The sequence below is a fragment of the Momordica charantia genome, assembly GCF_013281855.1.
Source record: "Momordica charantia cultivar OHB3-1 chromosome 1 unlocalized genomic scaffold, Mcharantia_2.0 BLBB01000001.1, whole genome shotgun sequence".
Lineage (NCBI taxonomy): Eukaryota > Viridiplantae > Streptophyta > Magnoliopsida > Cucurbitales > Cucurbitaceae > Momordica > Momordica charantia.
The window spans coordinates 19,389,326-19,408,639 of record NW_028275157.1 but is presented as its reverse complement, the minus strand read 5'-3'; the positions used below and the strand labels follow the sequence as shown (position 1 = coordinate 19,408,639).

General features: G+C 37.2%; 2 protein-coding genes and 1 long non-coding RNA gene across 6 annotated transcripts; all 3 read left to right on the top strand.

The window, feature by feature from the left end:
- The first annotated feature begins 2,943 nt into the window (after positions 1-2,943).
- LOC111005931 (uncharacterized) lies at positions 2,944-10,100 on the top strand. Of its 4 annotated transcripts, none has more exons than XR_015791828.1 (4): positions 2,944-3,596; positions 3,671-3,792; positions 6,916-8,885; positions 8,990-10,100. It is a non-coding gene; the product is annotated as an uncharacterized LOC111005931 (long non-coding RNA). The 4 variants fall into 4 exon arrangements; XR_015791817.1 differs by having other exon boundaries at positions 6,916-8,909; XR_002600795.2 differs by having other exon boundaries at positions 2,946-3,596; positions 6,916-8,617; positions 8,747-10,099.
- An 834-nt stretch (positions 10,101-10,934) lies between these two features.
- LOC111005449 (uncharacterized) lies at positions 10,935-13,011 on the top strand. The gene has a single exon (XM_022276943.2). The coding sequence runs from the start codon at positions 11,243-11,245 to the stop codon at positions 12,416-12,418; it is 1,176 nt and encodes a 391-aa protein (XP_022132635.1). The 5' UTR covers positions 10,935-11,242; the 3' UTR covers positions 12,419-13,011.
- Positions 13,012-13,624: 613 nt separating this feature from the next.
- On the top strand, positions 13,625-18,337 carry LOC111005448 (putative glucan 1,3-beta-glucosidase A). Its single transcript, XM_022276942.2, has 10 exons — positions 13,625-14,745; positions 14,827-14,942; positions 15,050-15,169; positions 15,674-15,850; positions 16,227-16,382; positions 16,583-16,752; positions 16,848-17,003; positions 17,205-17,557; positions 17,679-17,858; positions 18,037-18,337. The coding sequence occupies exons 1-10, from the start codon at positions 14,670-14,672 to the stop codon at positions 18,123-18,125; spliced, it is 1,593 nt and encodes a 530-aa protein (XP_022132634.1). The 5' UTR covers positions 13,625-14,669; the 3' UTR covers positions 18,126-18,337.
- Positions 18,338-19,314: the final 977 nt, after the last annotated feature.

Genomic DNA, 19,314 nt, shown 5'->3' with positions numbered 1-19,314 from the left:
ATGTGGTTCATTTTCTACTCTGATATCAACCAATAAAAGTGGCTTTTAATTAATCACAAAAGTCTTTTTTTTTTCTCTCTCTCTCTTCGCTTTTGTCTCCTAATTTGTCTATATTAGCTAGTTTGTTTGATTAGCCAAAGTTCAAAAAAGTCTTAATTAACTTAAAATCAATTTATTTTTTATAATACGTGTTTTCTTTACCCGAACATTGAAAATCTTGAAAACTAAGGGAAGCATTTTGAGTTAAAAAAATAGTATTAATGTTTTCTTTTAATACAACAGACAACATGCTGTGGTCAGATTAATTGTGTAATTAGAGTTTGAGTTGTATAACACGTAACACTATTTATAGAGAAACATAAGATTGATTTTTAAGTAAAAGACGAAACGTTTTATGCTGAAAATTGATACTTAACATGTCCTTTAAGATTATAGCTTTTATGATTCATCGATCTTGGTCGGATTCTACTTTTTAATAAGATGCCGGTAAAAAAGTTAATATCTAATCTAAGAGATCTTAACAGGTTCTTTTTGCTCATCTTCAAAAATTCTGATCTCACTCATGTTTGCCCAATTTACTTCTTATTTACATGAAATTGATCTAATTTTCTTTATTCTTTAGCCCACTCAAATCCTGGTTCAATTATCTTATTATTTAACCTTCACAAAACTGAATCGTAATTTCATATCCCCGAGGCGAAGAAAACGACAAGATTGATTGCATTTCATGATTTCATCTTAAAATTTCTTTTTCCTTTGCAAAAAATAATAATAAAATTTAATTAACAGAACGATTGTCAATTCGACACAGTGCCTGATTTGAAGCACACAAAATTCGGAAGTAATTTATTGCGAGAGATGAGCAGAAATGGATGCCCATTCTTTATGACTTATATAATGTCCTACAAATAAATTTTATTTTAAAAACAAAAAGCTCTCTTTGATAAAGATATATACATGAATATACTCCAGTTAATTTTTTTTTCCCGTAAAAATTTGTGGAATAAACATATCTCAGTTATCTATCTTTATTATTATGCAATTTATGTAATTTTTAGGAGTAAAACTAATCTGATTTTTTTAGGCTCATCAAATATTGACCAGCAATCTCAAAATTAATTGATGATGAGAGGAGTAGATGGAATATCTTATAAACCAAGGTCTCTTGATTTAAGTCGAAATCACATGCGAAAATTAAAAGAATAGAATAAGTTGCTTTTTTAAGTTGAAGAGTTAGAGAAAAGAAAAAGGGCTTTATGGATTAGGAGAGCTCCTAAGTTGTAGGCAGTGGGACTACAAAATGTACCAATTGTTTATTTATGGAACTTTGACAAAAGAAAAAAAGAGTGTGAGCAAATAAAAGAGAAAGACAGAAGACCCATAAAGGAAAAGTGAACAGAAAAGAAAATTTTTTTTATTTTAATTAGGTGAAATTGACATTGTGGGAACTTATAAGACCACTCACTCTCACTGGTTGTCAGCTTTTTCTCTCTCTTTTGAAATGAAATCTGTGTTGCATTGCCCTTGCCTCATTACAAGGGTTTCTTCAAAAGTCTTGTCCTTTCCCATATTTTTTTCAGAAAAGAAAAACAATTTTGAAAGACTAATTTGCCCATCGCCAAATTTTGCACTTTTATTTTATTCCACATGGAAGGGAACAATTTAAGTTATAATTATTATATCAGAGGTAATAAATAAATAAGTTAGAAGTTAGAAGGATGGAAATAGGACTGCAGGCTAGCGGACAAAACAAAACAGATCTGCCACGGGCCGAGATGGAAATGTCAAATATCAGAATATGGTCCAAAGGCTCTGGGCTTCTGGCCCATCAACTCTGATTATGATGTCACCTCAATCTCAATGGATAAAGCAAAATTATATTTATATATATAAGATAACCAACCCCGACTCTTTGAGCCTCTGTCAAGTCTCTGTCCCACTCCCAAAATAATAATAATAATAATAAATAAATAAATTTATAGTATTAATGTTAAAGAAAAGGTGAATAATTAACAAGCATGTCACATGTATTTAAGGTTAATAGTAAGTAGTAGATTTCACATTTCATATGTATTTAAAATTTCAGCAGAGCTGATATTAAAAATAAATAAAAGTAAAATAAGTTGATGCATGGCACAATTCTTTACCTCTGTATGTAATTTTTTTTTTTGGTATAACTTTTATGAAGTTTGCCCCTCCATTTTGTTGATTTAAGAAAAAGTTGTCATGAAAAAAAATAAAAGTAGATTTGAGATGTCTCTAACATTAGAATTTCACTGAAAAGAAGTAGACATTATTTACTACGACATGGGGGTTATAATTACCTTATCTAATGCACTGAAATGAGTTTTTTAACCCTCATTTATTTTCATTTTTCTTTTCCGTTTATTGGGCTCATAGGTTTAAAATGCTTTTCAAATGAGCATGTATTCTAGTGAAGTTTTGTGTATTTACAATACAAAAAATAAACAATTAAAATACTGTTCACACTTTGAACGGCCTGTTTTTTTTTCAACTGTTTTGAATTAAAAACTACTTAAATTCCTATTACAAACAATTTAGCATATATTAAATTCGTGTGGCGAGAGATTTTCAAAATTTTAAAAAGAAAAATTATAGAGTACATTAAACCAAAGAGGCCACAAGTTGTTACAAGGAATGATATGGATTGATGGGTCTAGGATAGAAAAGCATGTATAATTTTCAAATGTGGGGACACATATGTTTTTTAGTCAATTTTTAATTAGTTATAATTAACATCAATTTGACACACATCAACTTTTTAAAAACATTATTTTATAAAATCAAACAGAAATTCATTAAAGAAGAACCAAAATTGACCAATCAATTTATACTGATCTAGATCAACGAACTGAAAGAAATATCATTTTTTGATATAATTTTGTGGTTTTTTTTTTTGAAGAAAAAGTAATTCATTGATCAAAAGCCTCGTGGGCTACAATTGAGGGAATATCACCCTGAGCAGCATTTGGAAGCCACTGTGGAAAATATGAGAATCAAGAAAAAGTGGCTGAAAAAGGGAAACAGAATTTTGCCAATAAATGGGTCGGCTTGTTACAGTGTCGCGGCACGTGATGAAAAGAAGAATGATTAAACTGATTGCCCAGACTTTGCACATCCAACATCCAGTTAAGCTCATCTCCAATTGAAGAAAACTCTCCTCGAATAAGCTTGATAGCAGTTGAGCAATCAGACTCTACCTGAATATTACAGAAATGCAAGGCATGAGCCAGGCGCAAGCCTTCTTAAATTGCCTTAATTTCAGCGAGAAGGAGAGAAAGGGGAATTGGAATGAAAGTCGAAGAAGCTGCTATAATCCGCCTGCAACTGTCACGAAGGAGAATACCCAGCCCCGTTGATTGAAATTGACCATTGCATGCGGCATCCACAGATACCTTAATGAATTCCTGAGGCGGAGGGTTCCAGCTTTGTGACAAGGGAGGAATTTGCGATGAAGAGGCTGAGCATTCCTGAAAGAAGTCACATACCTAGAGATCCACTCACATTTAGCTTCAATCGTAGGGGCTTGCTTGTTTTGCAGCAAAGAGTTCCGATCAGACCAGAGGGCCCAACAGGTACAAGCCGCTAACTCTGTGTCATTCGGATTAAGGCTGTTAGAAATTTCACTCAAAGAATCCTGAAATGACAGGAAAGGGCTAGAGGGGAGTGGCATCTTCGGGAGCAGCCTCTTCCATATTTTCCTTGCACATTTACAATGGAATAGCACGTGAATTGATGTCTCCGGCAAGGTGGGGCAGCAAGAACATAAAGGTGAATCCACAACCCCCTTCTTCTGTAAATTGAACAATGTTGGCAGATGTTCATGAGAGGCTTTTCAAAGAAATAGTTTAATTTTAGTGGCCATTTTAAGCTTCCATAAATTCTTCCAAAAACTCCCTCTTGTGTTACACCTCTTTTGTCATAGTGTCAGATCCATGTGTCATAATTATTTGAAAGGCTAAGAGGAATGGACCGAATTAAATCCCTATCCTCTTGAGAGAAAAAATCTGAGAGACAATGAAGGTCCCATTCTCTCATAGGCGAAATAAAGTTCGCCACTTTGGAATTCATGTTCAGGGGTGAAAACGGGAGTGATTGGTCTGAAAGTCGATGGTCTTGGAAGCCAAGGATCAGAGAAAGCCATAATAGAGTTTCCATCCTCCACTCGAAGCCATAATCCCTGGATCAGAAGGTCTTTCCCCCAAACAAAGCTTTTCCAGAAATAGGAAGAGGAAGAAAGACCCGTGGTGTCCAACACATGACAAGTAGGTAAATATCTAGCCTTTAGAACCTTAGCAATGAGAAGATTGTGATTTTTGAGAACCCGCCACACCTGCTTGGCTAAAAGAGCTTGGTTGAAACCCTCAATATCGCGAAAATTTATGCCCCCAATCTCTTTGGGTAAACACATATTTTGCCAACTCATCCAATAAATCTTCTTATTATCATCCGATGAGCCCCACCAAAAACGGGCAAACATTCGAGACACCTCCTTATAAAAATCTTTTGGAATCCAAAAAACACTCATAGTATAAGAGGGAATGGCTTGACCAATGCTTTTGATTATGACTTCTTTTCCATCAACAGAAAAGAAATTCTGCTTCCAGCCCTGAACAGACTTCCAAATCCTATCTTTGAGAAAACACCAATCAGCCCATTTCCGACGGGTAAACAAAGATGGACTGTCAGATAGGTTCCTAGATTGGGAACTAATTGGACTCCCAAAATTGTCTGGAGAAACTTTTGCCTTTCAATGTGGACATTTTGGAGAGAAGAGAAGTGCTGATTTCGAAAAATTGATACATTGGCTTGAAGCGCGCCCATAAGCAACCAATAAGCCTTTCAGGTATGAACTTTCAGATTCAAACGCCTTTGGGAAAATGAGACTATCATCGGCAAATAGGAGATGAGATATGATAGGACAGTAAGGGCCGAAGGAGATACCTGAGAGGCGATTAATACTTGTAGTATGGTGGATCATCTGAGATAGGCCTTCAGCGCAAAGAATAAATAAATAAGGCGAAAGCGGATCCCCTTGACGGATACCTTTGGAAGAGGAGAAGGAGCCTTTTGGCTCTCCATTGATAAGGACTGAAAACCTAACAGTAGAAAGACAATGCATAATCAAAAGAACAAAATCCGGCGAAAACCCAATCTTCAACATCAGGCCCTCCAAATAGGCCCATTCAACACAGTCAAAAGCTTTACTCAGATCAAGCTTGAGGGCCGCTACACCCCATCCCTGGATCTCAACTGCCTAAGAAAATGGAGACATTCATGTCCAATTATAATATTATTTGTAATTGCTCTATCAGGAATGAAAGCAGATTGTGCATCCGAAATAACCAAACCAATGACCTTTTTCAGCCTATTAGCAATCACTTTAGTGATAATTTTATACGAGACATTGCACAAGCTAATAGGCCGGAACTCAGAAACTGACCTTGGCATCATTACCTTTGGGATGAGGACAATGTGAGTATTGTTCCAATTGGCAATAGATCCACCCTGGTTCAGAATATGAAGACAGGTCTCAACCGTTTTGGGTCCCACTATGTTCCAGTACTGATGGTAGAAAAGAGCTGGAAAACCATTGGGACCTTGGGCTTTTGTAAGGAACATTTGCTTTATAGCATATTCAACTTCCTCTCTCCCAAAAGGCGCCGAAAGATTGTCATTCATACTAGTTGTTACACGAGGTGGAATATGCTGAATAACTGCATCGATGTCCTATGAAGAAGGATTGGACGAAGAAAATATTGACTTGAAATATCCAACAAAGGTGCGCTCGATCTCCTGAGGGTCTTTAGTCCAAACACCATTCTCATTTAGGATACCGACAATAGAGTTATAATGCTTCTGAAGAGAGGCTTTTTTCTTGAACAATTTGGTATTACGATCGCCCCATTTGAGCCACTCCTCTCGAGATGTTTGCTTTCATTAAATCTCCTCCAACTCAAGAAGGCCTGCAAGATCGTCTTCCAATAAATGAATAATAGAGAAGTCAAGAGGAAGCAGTTGATTATATGCATTTGCAAGAGCAACTTTTTGGACCTCGATCTGCATAAAAAGATTTCGAATATTTGAGGGACCCCATTGTCTCAAAGCATTAGAAGAAGCCCGAAGACTATCCAAGAAAGGATGGACTGTGTGCGAAGATGACCAATTTCCAGCATCCGAGATAATTTGGCCGCAATCTGGATTCCGAGTCCAACATTCCTAAAAACGAAAGAGTCTGAAGGAACGTCTGCGCGACCTAACGGCCTGCGGAAGAAGCTCTAAAGCGATTGCTCTATGGTCTGATTTAGACCAGTTAAGGTGATTAACCTAAGCCCTGGAAAACAAATCAGAGAGAATTATTACACATAAACTGATCCAGACGCTTCCAGGTTTGGGCATGGCCAAATATATTATTACACAAAGTGAAATCCTACCCAAGATAGCCCATGTCATGAAGCGAGCAGTGATCAAGGATATCCCGAAAGTTGGAAATTAAAGAAGCCTCAGCAAGATTATGTCCAATAGATTTGTGATCCCAAAGGATAGCATTAAAGTCACCACCAATTACCCAAGGGGAATCATCCATGTTATGAATACGCCGAAGAAGCTCCCAAGTAATTGGACGCGCTTATGAGTAACGGGATGTCCATAGAAACCTGAGAAATGCCAATTAGCATTATTCCAATGAATTGAGCAATCAATATGATTGAGAGAGAAGGAGCGAATGGAAACATCCACGGAATCCCTCCAAAGAAGACACAACCCACCACTACGGCCATTACAATCAACAGTCAAACATCCATGAAAATTTAAACAAAGTTTCAGTTTATTGGTTAAGGTAGCAGAACATTTTGTTTCCATAAGAAAAATAACATGAGGGTTTTCGTGTCGCAGAAAGTCACAAAGGACCTAGAATGCCCGTGAGTCCTCCAACCCACGAACATTCCAGGTGATGGTTTTCATGGCGTCTGGCGAGGTTTCTCCGCAACCTTCGTCGATGAGGGAATATCTGTGTCATGATAATCAGAGAGTGAGATAATTTTTGCTTCTTGGGAACATAATCCGTTTGGGCAGTGGATACCCTCTTCTTGGGCACAGGAAAGAAAGACTCAACCATGCATGTAACCAGTGATAAGTCTTGAATTTTAGGAAAAAGTGTTTACAAATTGTGCATGTTTAGTGTCTTCTGAAATTAAATACGTATGTTTCATGCATTGAATCCGGTATAAATGGGAGTATTTCTTAGGAAAGACTTGTACACTTGGTTTTGGATAAATAGATGGAATTATGAGGAAATATATATGTTTTATAGGGAAAAAGGAAGGAAAAAGCAGCACCTGCTGCAGATGACACAGAGGCTATCTTGGCGCATCGCCAACACTCCAAAAACTTCAGCAATGCGCTCGGCGCATTCTCCACCTACAAATAAGGGCTTTTGTTGACCGGGCAGTTGGAAGAAATCTCAACTCATCCCTTGATCCGTGCAACCAAATGCTGTTAAGCCCCATTGTAGCTCCTCCACTCAAATACCCAAGATTTTCTCCACCAACTTGCAAGGTTTAGCTTATAAATACCAAGTTCCATCAAATTTGGGAGCTCATTTGACATTTAAATTCCAGCTTGTTTTCTCTCTAGAATTTACGCTTTTATAATTTGTTTTGTCTTCAACATTCCTGGAATTATTTTTATTGCAATCCCTTTTTGTTGTTATCATTTTCTTTAGATTTTGGTTCTCGATTTTAATTTAGCTATTGTAATTACTTCTTAAACTTAATATGACATTTTATTTCACTCCATTTCTTATTATTTCTATTTTTCATGTTTCTATGAGTAGCTAATTTGCTTTTCCAACCCTTTTACGAATGACTTAGTTCCCATCATTTTAATTACATCTATCAGATAGCACGACGTTTACGCTCAAATTGCTTATCTTGATTGAGTTAATTAATCTAGTAGATTTTACTTGTTGGCCACTTGTTTAAATCACAATAGTTGAGTTTAATTTTGAAAAGGTTAGAGTCAACGAAGTTTATCAAGATAAAATGGGAAGTTACTTAGACATAAGAACTTAAACAAGATCCTAGACATAGGCTCTCTTACCCATTAAACGTAAGTTGGAGTTTTAATTACTTAGGATTCTTCTAGTATTTTACAGACATGTTTTAAATACTAGCCTAATCTTCTAAAAGCGGTATGGAATAGGAGTTGAACCAGTTTGCAATTAGAGAGTAAATTTAGTGTGAGATTTTGATAGGCGTAATTCATTTCTCTTCAAACTAGTAAGTAGTATGAGGGTTGGTTTCAAAATTCTATTTTATTAAATTATAAAACGTGCATTTCAACCAATCAATTATTTTTATCTCAAACTCGATTGCTCATTCAAGCAGTTCGCAGAACATATTTTTAAAATATGTGGAGACGAACCTAGAAATATTCCAGATTATTACTTGTGACAGTATGCACTTGCACTCGTCCCTCTTGCTATTAAGCAGAGGCGAAACAGCCCTCCTAGCTTTCTTTCTCCACATGTGTACTTTTGTTGGAGTACCTACAAAAGCTATAGGAGCAAGGGGAGTAAAAGCCCTGTCTTTTTGAGGTGCGTAATTATCGGAGGCTGAAGTCTGCCAATTATGAATGGAAATATTTTTTCCAGTAGGACTTTCCATAACTGACGGGGTAATTTGTGAAGGAATAAAATCTGCATTAAATGCCTTTGAAACTGCAGCTGAAGTGGCGCTGAAAGAAATATTCTATTGGAGCGTTATCGGCATTGGGGAAGACGCCGGAAGGCAAACAGCTGGCAATGGAGAGGTTGCAGAGGGAACATGCTGTGTAGCTGGTAAAGTAGAGTCTGAACTCAAATGGTTGGTACTGCCCTTGGCATCCGAGTGAGAACTCTGATCTTTCATGACAGAATGTTGCTTGAATTTTTGTGTCCCTGAAACCGAAGCCACGGTCCATATTGCAGATTCTTTGAAACAGAATCTACACAACAATCGGAACAATCCTTGAGAATGTGATCCAAACGCCCACAATGATAGCGGAAGTCCGGCAGACGTTCATATTGTATCGGTATCCAACAACCGCCCATTGGTCCATCAAGATTGAGCTTGATTCCACGATGTAGAGGTTTCATAACATCAAACCTGACACGAACCCGGAGACAAGAACCCCAACAAAAATTGTTTGCATTACTCTCCACATCCTCAAAGAGACCAATAGCATTACCGAGGCGTGTTGCCATTGTTTTATTCATACAGGCTAAAGAGAGGTCGAAAAAGTGGACCCAAAGAGACACATTCCTAAAATCCATATCCAAAGGTTTAGTCAAGGATACTGGATTATCGATGATGATCAGCGCACGATCAAAAGTCCAAGGACCCATCCTTAAGATTCTGTTGCGATCAGAGGAACGATTGAAGTTGAAAAGAAAAATATTAAAACCAATAATATCCACTGAAAAAGCCTTACAATCCAATTTCCATGCAATTTTCAAGGTATTCTTCAGCACCGTACAAGAAATTGATCTCTTGGAGAGTAGCTTGCATATCAAACTGAGTTCAAGACATTTCCCAGTACCTTCCAAAGCAGAAGAGTCGATGTCCACAGCTATCTTATCCTCCTCAGAGGTGAGTTTGAAGTTCTTCCATTCCTCCAATAAGTTCGAGGCCGCCATAAGAGACGGAGCAAACTGCAGGAGAGGAAGAAAGAGAGGCGGAAATCACAGGGGAACTTGAGGAAGTCCGATGGCCTGTCCGGGACAGAGAGCCTCTCACGAAAACCAAAAACAAATAAACAAATAAAAGCTCACTACTTGAGACATTATCATGGGTCGAAATTAACAACTAAGTAAATACATGAAAATAAATAGAATGAGTATTGAAACAACAAAATTTGGTCAAAATTTATCAACTTTACCAGCAGCATAAGTAAGAAATACTGCACGTAACATGAAATATCATGGGAAAGAATCCATTTTCCCAAAAGTGATTAAAATAAATAGCACTTATATAAAAAGTCGTTTAGGCACTGGTATTGTTTGAAATTGAAGACGTGAAATTCTAAAATATGTCATTCCTTAGTGTGAAATATTTTCCTTTTAAAGTAAATACTATATTTGAAACGTAATGTAAACTTTTTATCTGTACAAGTAAGTAATCGTCCATAAGTTTAATAAATATTGACGTTAGACTGAATATAATTTAATGGTTAAGGTTTTTATAACTTTTAAAATATCATATTTAAATTACCACTTTAAATTTGCAATGTGATGTGATACATTCTTAAAAATATGACAAATGAACTGTTTGTCAAAACTATTGTATATTAATTCTTAAATAAGAAAAAACTTTTGTATAATAATTTATTATATTATAGCTTATATTTTTTTATTCGATATTAATGTGTCATTAATTTTTTAAAATTCAATAAATGTGACATTAAATTTAAAGTTACAACCTCTTAGTTATAAATATCAAATGTGAGATTTAATTTAATACTAGACCTAGAATTATTATTTATTCATTTATAATATCACTGTGCCCTTTATATTTTGAATTACATAGCCAATTAAATCGAAGTACAGTACGAAAAGCTGGCTCAGTGATCAAATCAGTAGTATAAGTAAATCCCTGCCTTCCTAATTTCCTATGGTCGAAACTTAAAAAAAAAAAGAAAATTAATAGTAATTTTTGAAAGGTATACATAATTATTTAAATTATTACCTTACCGAATCTCACATTACTACTTCTCGATAGAAAGACCCTCCAGTCCAGCCACGTGGTGAGATAATGATATAACTAGTTGTCACGTAATAATGGCGGAGGTGCCAATCCGAGCCACGTATGAAAGCTTACGTGTATACAGTATTCTATTTCTATCAACTTGAATTTTCCGTTTATTGTTTTCTTTTTGTAGAGGAAAGGAAAGGATTGTTTGAGAGGGAAGATTGACTGGAAGTCGTGAACGCGGAAATGGCGTAATAAAGTCCATTGACTTACAGAGCTCTCCCATGGAAATGAAAGCGAACCCTAACCCTAACCCTAACCCGACACCATCCATCCAATTTGCCTTTAATCCCTCTCCTTTTTTCCATTCCCTCTTCTTCCTCGAAATTTCCCTCAACCTTCGCAATCATCCACTCCACTGTTTCCGTATTCTTCTGAATTCTCCTCTCCTTTTACAGGCCTTCTTTCGCTAATTCAATTGCTCAATCGACGCCATGCCCTGCACTTTGGGCTGCAATCGAACCGGTGGTTGGAAAAATGTTTGCCATACAGTTTGTTTTCGTTACCATAAGTGCTCCACTCTCTGTGTTCGGATTCCCAATTCGACTTTTGAAGCTTTAGCTCGGCCATGGACACCGGCGCCGGCACGTCCACTTCCACGCCCACCCCCGCCTTTGCCTCCGACGTCTGCCCACCATCCCTCAAGAACTCTGCTTCTCCTCAGTTTGATAGCCACCGCAGCTCTAATCGGCGCCATCTTTATGGTTTGTCTTCTTGTCAAGAAATTGAGGCAGTATCATCGCTCGAGACCAAACGGGCAGGCTTTGTTCGCTGTTCAACGGCAGAATCTGCCCGATGATGATGATGAAGAAGAAGGACCAGTCCTCGACCACCACGTCTGGTACATCCACACGGTCGGTCTCCAGCAATCGGTGATCGATTCAATCACCATGTTCAAGTACAGGAAGGAGGAGAAATTAACCGACGGAGCAGATTGCTCCATCTGCCTCGGCGAATTTCAAGAAGACGAGAGCCTCCGGTTGTTGCCCAAATGCAGCCACGCCTTCCATCTCCCCTGCATCGACACGTGGCTGAGATCGCACAAGAATTGCCCCCTCTGCCGCGCTCCGGTAGTTTCGAATTCCGCTGCCCCTAATTTGACTACGATTGAACCCATTTCGAATTCGAACCAGCCGCCGCCGATGGAAGACACCCGAACGGGAATGGAGGAAGAAAACAGAGGAGATGAAACTAGCGGAGAAGGGACTAGCAATAGTAGAAGAGAATCCGAGATTCCCATCAAAGGGCTGTCTCGGACATTAAGCGATTTGACTGAGAATCAAAATCACGAGGCTGTGGAGAACGAAGGACAAGGCCTGAGAAGATCGGTTTCTATGAATTCAGTTTCAGCGTTGGCGATTTATCAGGCGACGGCCAACATTCAAGTTCGAGATGAAGGGTCTTCAAGTGGGAACTCTGTTTCGAGGAATGTGGCATTTCCAAAGCGGGGAATTGGAAATCAGAGCTTGTATAACCTGGTGAAGACCATTTCATTTGGGCGCTGTGTTCAAAAGGGGGCGATTTCAATGAAAAGATTGAGTTCGGGTAGCAGGAAATTGCAGTGGCCGTCAAGGCATTTCAGAAGCCAGAGCTCGGTCCTTCCGATGTGAAAATGAAGAAACACATTTCAAAATCAAGACAAGACAAGAGCTTTTAATAGAAGTAAAAATGAATTTTTGGGTACACTGCAGTCGACTACAGGTAGACGTGAGGTGCTTGCAAGTTTGGAGTTCAATTCTCTGCAACATCTTTGTTTACATTTCAATATAAAAGGTACAACAGTATATATATAAATAATACACAACTTTTTATTATGCGTACTGCCGTTGTTCTTTTGGTTTGGTTTCGGGCTCCTCCTTTGCGAGACCTATATGGAAACATTTTGGCAGCTTCCTCTATTTTTCTCCTCCGCCGCTGCTGGCTGAAATAAGAGCAATTCTCAAAGGCCTTCGCTTAGCAAGTTCCATGCGCTGCTCCCATCTTCAGGTCGAATCAGATTCAAAGCTAGCAATCCAGATTATCAAGGGAAATCTTCTAACTTTGGAGATGAGTTGAATTTTTGGCTGCTTGATGTGTGAAATCTGGACTTAATTTTTCCAACCATTTCGTTCTCCCATATCCCTGGGGCTTGCAACTAGCCTGCTCATATGTTATCAAAATTTAGTGTCCAAAATTCAGCCACGGTCTTATGGTCTTTTGATTATCCTTTGTCTTTTGAATGTTATCAATGGAGTCTTTTCTTCGAACACGGGGATCAGATTTAATGTACTAAAAATGGTTAGATTTAAACTTACAACTAATCAAGTTTTCACCAGCAGCTTCTGGATTCGCCTGCGAATCCTGCCAGTTGCGAGGGCCGTTCCAATAGTTCACTCTTCCAATAGTTCACTCTTGACTCCTGTAGTTCTACCTTTCCTTTCGAGGTAGAGTAAATGCCCCATAAAGAGCCTTCGAAAGACGAGATTCATTTCTTTTCCATCCCACCTTATATTTATTTCATTTTAAAATTTTAATTTTTTTCCCTGAAAATTTCATTTCACTTTATTTTCACTTGGTTATTTGGAGTGTATTTGGCATGACTTTGTGTAAGTGGTTTTGGATGGTCAAACGAGCTTTTTTTTTATAAAGTTTTTGATAACAAACAAAAATCATCTCCTAGATTATAATTAAATTAGTTTAAAATCGTTTTATTCAATAAAAATTTTAAAGTTGATTCTCCAAAAATGGTTCTAGTAAATCACTCTAGTTAAATCATCACTACACCAGACAAATTGTAATTCAAATAAATTAAAATGTAACCAAACACATCAATGTTACAAAAGTGTTTTAAGAAGAAGAATTTCTCTTTTGAAAAAAGATGGTGGTTAAATAAGAGATATGCAAAATTGAAGAAAGCTAAAACGTAATTTCCACGTTGGTAGCATCAAGAATTAGAAAGTTACATTTTCCTCCTTCTTTAAGATGGTTGGTCAAAAGTCAAGAAGACTTTAAAATTGAGCCATTTTTGCCATTGACCTTGTAAACTTCATCATTTTGTTTTGTTTTTGCAATCACACAGGCCCACTCTTTTTGCTTGCGCTCAGCCCCTCGTAGGAATCAATCAAGTGGTAACTTGTTCCAAAAAAAAAAAAGAGAGAGAGAGAGAGAAAAAATAGAAAAAGAAAGAAAGAAAGAGTAAAGTGGTATGGTAACAGTTAAACGAACAAGTTGCAAAAATAAAAAAAGGTGAATTCATGTGGATGTGAGGAATAGAGTAAAGTGAGAATTATTTTGATTTGATAAGATGATGAATCTGGGCCAGCATCTTCACGCCCCTTTCCCCAAAATTATCCCATTGTTGGGGTTCGCATCCTAAATCTCCTAAAAGTTTCGCCTTTCTTCACCCCATTAGCAGGAGAATTAGAAATTGGAAGAGAAATCTTAACCCCACCAACTAAAACTTCCAAATCCTCGACCAAAGTCTTCCCTCTTGCGCTTTATACATCACCAACATCACCATATGCATATTTTCACCCATACTCTTTTCCCATTTCTTTATAGTCTAAATAAATTGTTCTTTTCTTCCACCTCTATTTTAATGGGTTTGCTTCTGTCTCGATCATTGACAAGATCTTGTCTAAGCATTAATTTAATGTAATGAAAGAGGCAAACCCTTGTATCTTTATGCTAGTTCGCCAATTTGAATTTGGTATTATCTGGGAGATACGGAAGGAATTACTGAGATTCTCCTACTAAAATGGTGCTTTGGATCGGAGCAACCCCTTCGTCCTTAGCTGCGTATTTTTAACTCTACGACCCATCTGCTGCAAAATGCTCACTATATTTTTGGGTTTCTGATGTGGTTTCGGCTGGCATTGCTTAATGGAACTTATTGTCACCAAATGGGTATCTGCCTTTCTTCTCTGCTGTTGCCTCATCTCCTCCAAAGCATATTCAGGTAGGCCCAATGACTTCAATTTCTTCAGTTTGTGCTCAGTACTTGGTCATACTCAATTCGCCATTTTATCTTGATTGAAAGTGGAGGGAATCCATGGGGATGATAAAGTCAGGGGAGTGAACTTAGGAGGTTGGTTGGTCATTGAAGGTTGGATTAAGCCCTCACTTTTTGAAGGCATTCCCAATGGAGACATGCTAGTAAGTTTCATTTTGGTCACATATTTTGTTCTGTTTTCTTCATCGTTGGATGCTATCCAAGTCTTCAAGATCCATAGTTCAGTTGATACATTTGTTGTATTATACAGGATGGAACTGAGGTTCAATTCAGGTCTGTAACATTGCAGAAGTTTGTTAGCGCTGATAATGGGGGAGGATCAGGTGTTTCAGTCAGTAGAGATGTTGCATCTTCATGGGAAACCTTCAGGGTCAGATGCTCAACCAAATTATTCTTTCTGCTGCATATATTAACATGAACTTTAATATTAGTCTTTCAAACTTTCAATTGTGATTCTAAAAAAGTCTCAGTCGTTAAATGATGTCAACTAGATGATAATGTGACACATTTATTTGACAAATGTTGGCTGATTTTCCATGAACAAGCGAGCCTTCGATATTTGTTGAATTTCGGGATTCAATTAGATGAATTATTTCCAAGAGCCTGTGGTTGAGAGTACCTTAAGTGGAACTATAGTAGCTTGTTATAGTTGGAACAGAAATTTGTGGAGGCACATTCAACCAACTTGCCTGTTGCTTCTAATCTTTACTTTTCAATGACCTGTTTATTATTGAGTCCTATGTTTAAGATGCTTAAATATTGTTCTACATATAATCATTTCAACGAAACCTGAACCGAACTATGTTTGTTGAATACAAGAGATTTCTTCACCTTCAAAACTAGCAACCTTTATCCCCCCCTTCCCCTCCTGCAGTTATGGAGAGTTTCTGCATCAGAATTTCAATTTCGGACCTTCCAAGGGCAGTTTCTAACATGTGATGGGCAAGGATGCTCTGCAACAGTACAATCGCCGAGGAACTCGGAAACATTTTTTGTTGAAAGAAAAGGCAATAGAGTGCATTTGAAACTTAAGAATGGAGCCTATCTACAGGTATCTTATTTCATCTCTTTACTTTACTTTAGGTTTAAGTATGGACTTTTTTATTTTAGCTTCTGCGTACATTCCTGTTTGGTTTCCCTGTTTTTCAGAAATAAGAATCAAAATACCGAAAAGTATCAGAAAAAATAACAGAAATTTTTGGAAGAATTGCAAAAGTGGCAATGAGTGAACCAGCTAGCAAGATTTTATAACTAACCACTTAGCTTTCACACTCATAAATTCATGAAGAGTCATGGCTACTGCACCTTCAATTCTTGTGAATAATTTTACTTTATATTATAGCACTGTACGTCTTGCCTTATTGGTTACTTGTAGCATAAACTGGCTTTCTAATAGTTAAACTGGATTGCATATGCTCTACTTTTAGGCTATGATAACCAATCAGCTGACAGCTGACTATCCAGGGAAGCCAGGATGGGATGATAATGCTGCCACTTTTGAAATGATTCTTTCAAACAACCTCCATGGAGATTACCAACTTGCAAATGGCTATGGAAAGGATGAGGCAAGTCGTGTTCTTCAGGTAAATTCTATCTCTTGTAGCCATCTTTAGTGATTTTGACATGACAAGATTCACGAACAATATCTACGGACAAGTACTTGACCATATGTAATCAAAGCTTCTGGTAATTATTTGTGATCGTTATAAGCTTCCTCATACTAGCTTTCCAAAAGATTGATCCCAATATATGATATTTCCTTATCATTGCATTGTAACTGCAGAGACATAGAAACAATTTCGTCACTATAGACGACTTTAAGTTTTTGTACAGACATGGAATAAACACAGTGAGGATTCCTGTTGGTTGGTGGATTGCTTTTGATCCCGATCCTCCTGCACCGTTTATTGGTGGATCTTTGGAAGCGCTGGACAATGCATTCTCATGGGCACAGTAGGTCTTGCTTTCTAATTATTCTTTTCAGACTTTATATTTCACATTCACATTGTCTCGTAAATTGAGCTGAAAGTCTGAAACCTGTGGTGCAGAGCCTATAATATAATGTGCATAATTGACCTTCATGCTGCTCCTGGCTCTCAAAATGGGATGGAACATAGCTCGAGTAATGATGGTACAACAGGATGGGCCAATTCTCCTGCTTACATTTCTAAAACATTGGATGTAATAGACTTCTTGGCTTCAAGGTATTTCTATCAGATTTTGAATTTTTTATACCTTGTTATGGCCTCTCAACTCATTGAGCAACCCATAGCTTCGGTTCTTGCTCGTGAAATTCCACGGTATTCCTATTTTGAGAAGGAGACCCACTCTAGAAAGACTATTGCAAAGCTCTACTGCAATTCAACCAATGCTGAAGAAAACATCTTTTTCTTCCTTTCTTGCAGGTATGGAAAACATCCATCCTTGCTTGGAATCGAACTCTTAAACGAACCATCAGCAGCTTTAGTTCCATTAGACACCTTGGTATCATATTACAAACAAGGATACGATATAGTCCGTAAATACTCTTCAACAGCTTACGTAATAATTTGCCAAAGAATTGGCAATGCAGATCCTATGGAACTTTATCAGGCTAACATAGGATCTCACAATTTAGTGGTTGATTTGCATTACTACAATCTCTTTGATCCTTTTTTCGATCACTTGAGCCCCTCGGATAACATAGAAGTCATATACAAGAGCAGGCAAACTCAACTACAGGCCTTAAATGCCGCCAACGGTCCCCTAGTCTTTGTTGGTAAGCCCTCAGACCTCAGTTTCCTCACTCTACCCTGATATGGTAACTAATTTTAATTTCATAATATCGAATCTTCTGCTTTGCATAATTTTGAACTGTAAGAGATGGGTGTGATTAACAGGAGAATGGGTGAATGAGTGGAATGTGTCAAATGGATCTCAGGCTGATTATCAAAACTTTGGGAGGGCCCAGCTAGAGGTTTATAATGCAGCTTCTTTTGGATGGACCTATTGGACTCTAAAGAATGACAGGAAGCACTGGGATTTTGAATGGAACATCAAGAACAATTATCTTCAACTTGGTAGGTGATGGACCAAGAATCTAAAGGACTGTTTTTCACTTTCTGTGTTTCAACTTTGATTGACAAATAAACACGTCCGTGTTATCGGTCGCTTACTACTGTTTCCCGTCCTCCAATTTGCTGTGGCTTTGCTGCTCTTTAGTTTCCATCAATCAGGTAAAATGTCTAAATGGTGCAGGTGGTTCCCCCAGCATGATTATTTTCAACAGCTGCTTCTTGTTTGGATTGGCATGTGCCTGGTTCTCTCATCTCCAGTTTCTGCTCTGAAAAACAAATCACTGAGTTGTAGTTTCAGTTGCAGCCTTCAGGATCTCCCATCATTGTTCATCTCTTTTCTTTTTCCAGGAGGAAGATTCAAGTTTTTTTTTTCCCTCTCTCATGTTGAAACTGATTGTCACATTCGATTCAATCTTGTAACAGTGCCATTCATTTCTTCCAGAAATTTTTCCTGATATATATAAAAATGGGCCTTCTTCTGATCTTCTGTTTCTTGATGATTTTCCCCTATGATTATTGGATCATATAATAGTAAAAATGCAATTAAAAAAATAAAGTTGAATAATTTATGGGCGTTTGATTGCTAACTTTTAAATCCACTATTGCTAGTTCAACTCTCATGGTTTAGATTGTCAAAAAAAAGGTAAAAAGTGGACCAGCTTTTGACTCGAGTCCACGACTAACACTTTTCATCTTAAAACAGAGAAGTGCGTAACTTTTTGGGTGAAATTTTACTTTATATAAGAATGGCTTTTGTATCATAGGCCCAATTTTGATTAGCTTTTCATTGCTAAATTATAAATAGACTATTACCAAGTGACATATTAAAGCTAAGAAATTATTTGTATTGATCAACACTTTATGAAGTTGTTATAGATGTTAAAATTAAAGCACACTTCTCACTAGAGAGTGAAAGGTCGATGATATGATTGAACATTTCAACAATAATATATATGGTTTTCATGAAAAAAAATTATAATAAAATTGTTTGAATTATCCCTCAAAACTTCAATCATTATGTGAACTAATGTATTACTATTGTTTTCCTACTTTATGAAAATGTAAAAAAAATGGAAATGATTCCCAATTTATGCAACTCATTCCAAAACATGAGTGATTAATTCCTTTGCTATATTTGTTCCCACTCAAATAGGGGAGTAGGATTCCCTCCTCTTCAGGTCCCACCACTTTTTCTTTTTTTTTTTAATATCTTCGCTTATTTTAATTCTTATACTTTTTTTTATTTATAAAATTGTAGACTACACACTAATCATTACTCTAATTCAAAGAATCCATACATTAAAAAAAAAGTGTGTGAAAAAATCATAACACATCTGATATTATTTGACACAACATCAATATGTCTTGAATTGTCATTCTAAGTTAAAGATAATGATGGAGTGGATCAAACCCCACATGTCTGGTTACAATTCTTCCAATAAAAATCTTTGTCCCGTTT

Coding starts and splice junctions, on each gene's coding strand:
- LOC111005449 (XM_022276943.2), top strand. CDS start 11,243: ATGCCCTGCACTTTGGGCTGCAATCGAACCGGTGGTTGGAAAAATGTT.
- LOC111005448 (XM_022276942.2), top strand. CDS start 14,670: ATGGAACTTATTGTCACCAAATGGGTATCTGCCTTTCTTCTCTGCTGT. Junction 14,746..14,826: donor CTCCTCCAAAGCATATTCAG/GTAGGCCCAATG, acceptor CTTGATTGAAAG/TGGAGGGAATCCATGGGGAT. Junction 15,170..15,673: donor CTTCATGGGAAACCTTCAGG/GTCAGATGCTCA, acceptor CCCCTCCTGCAG/TTATGGAGAGTTTCTGCATC.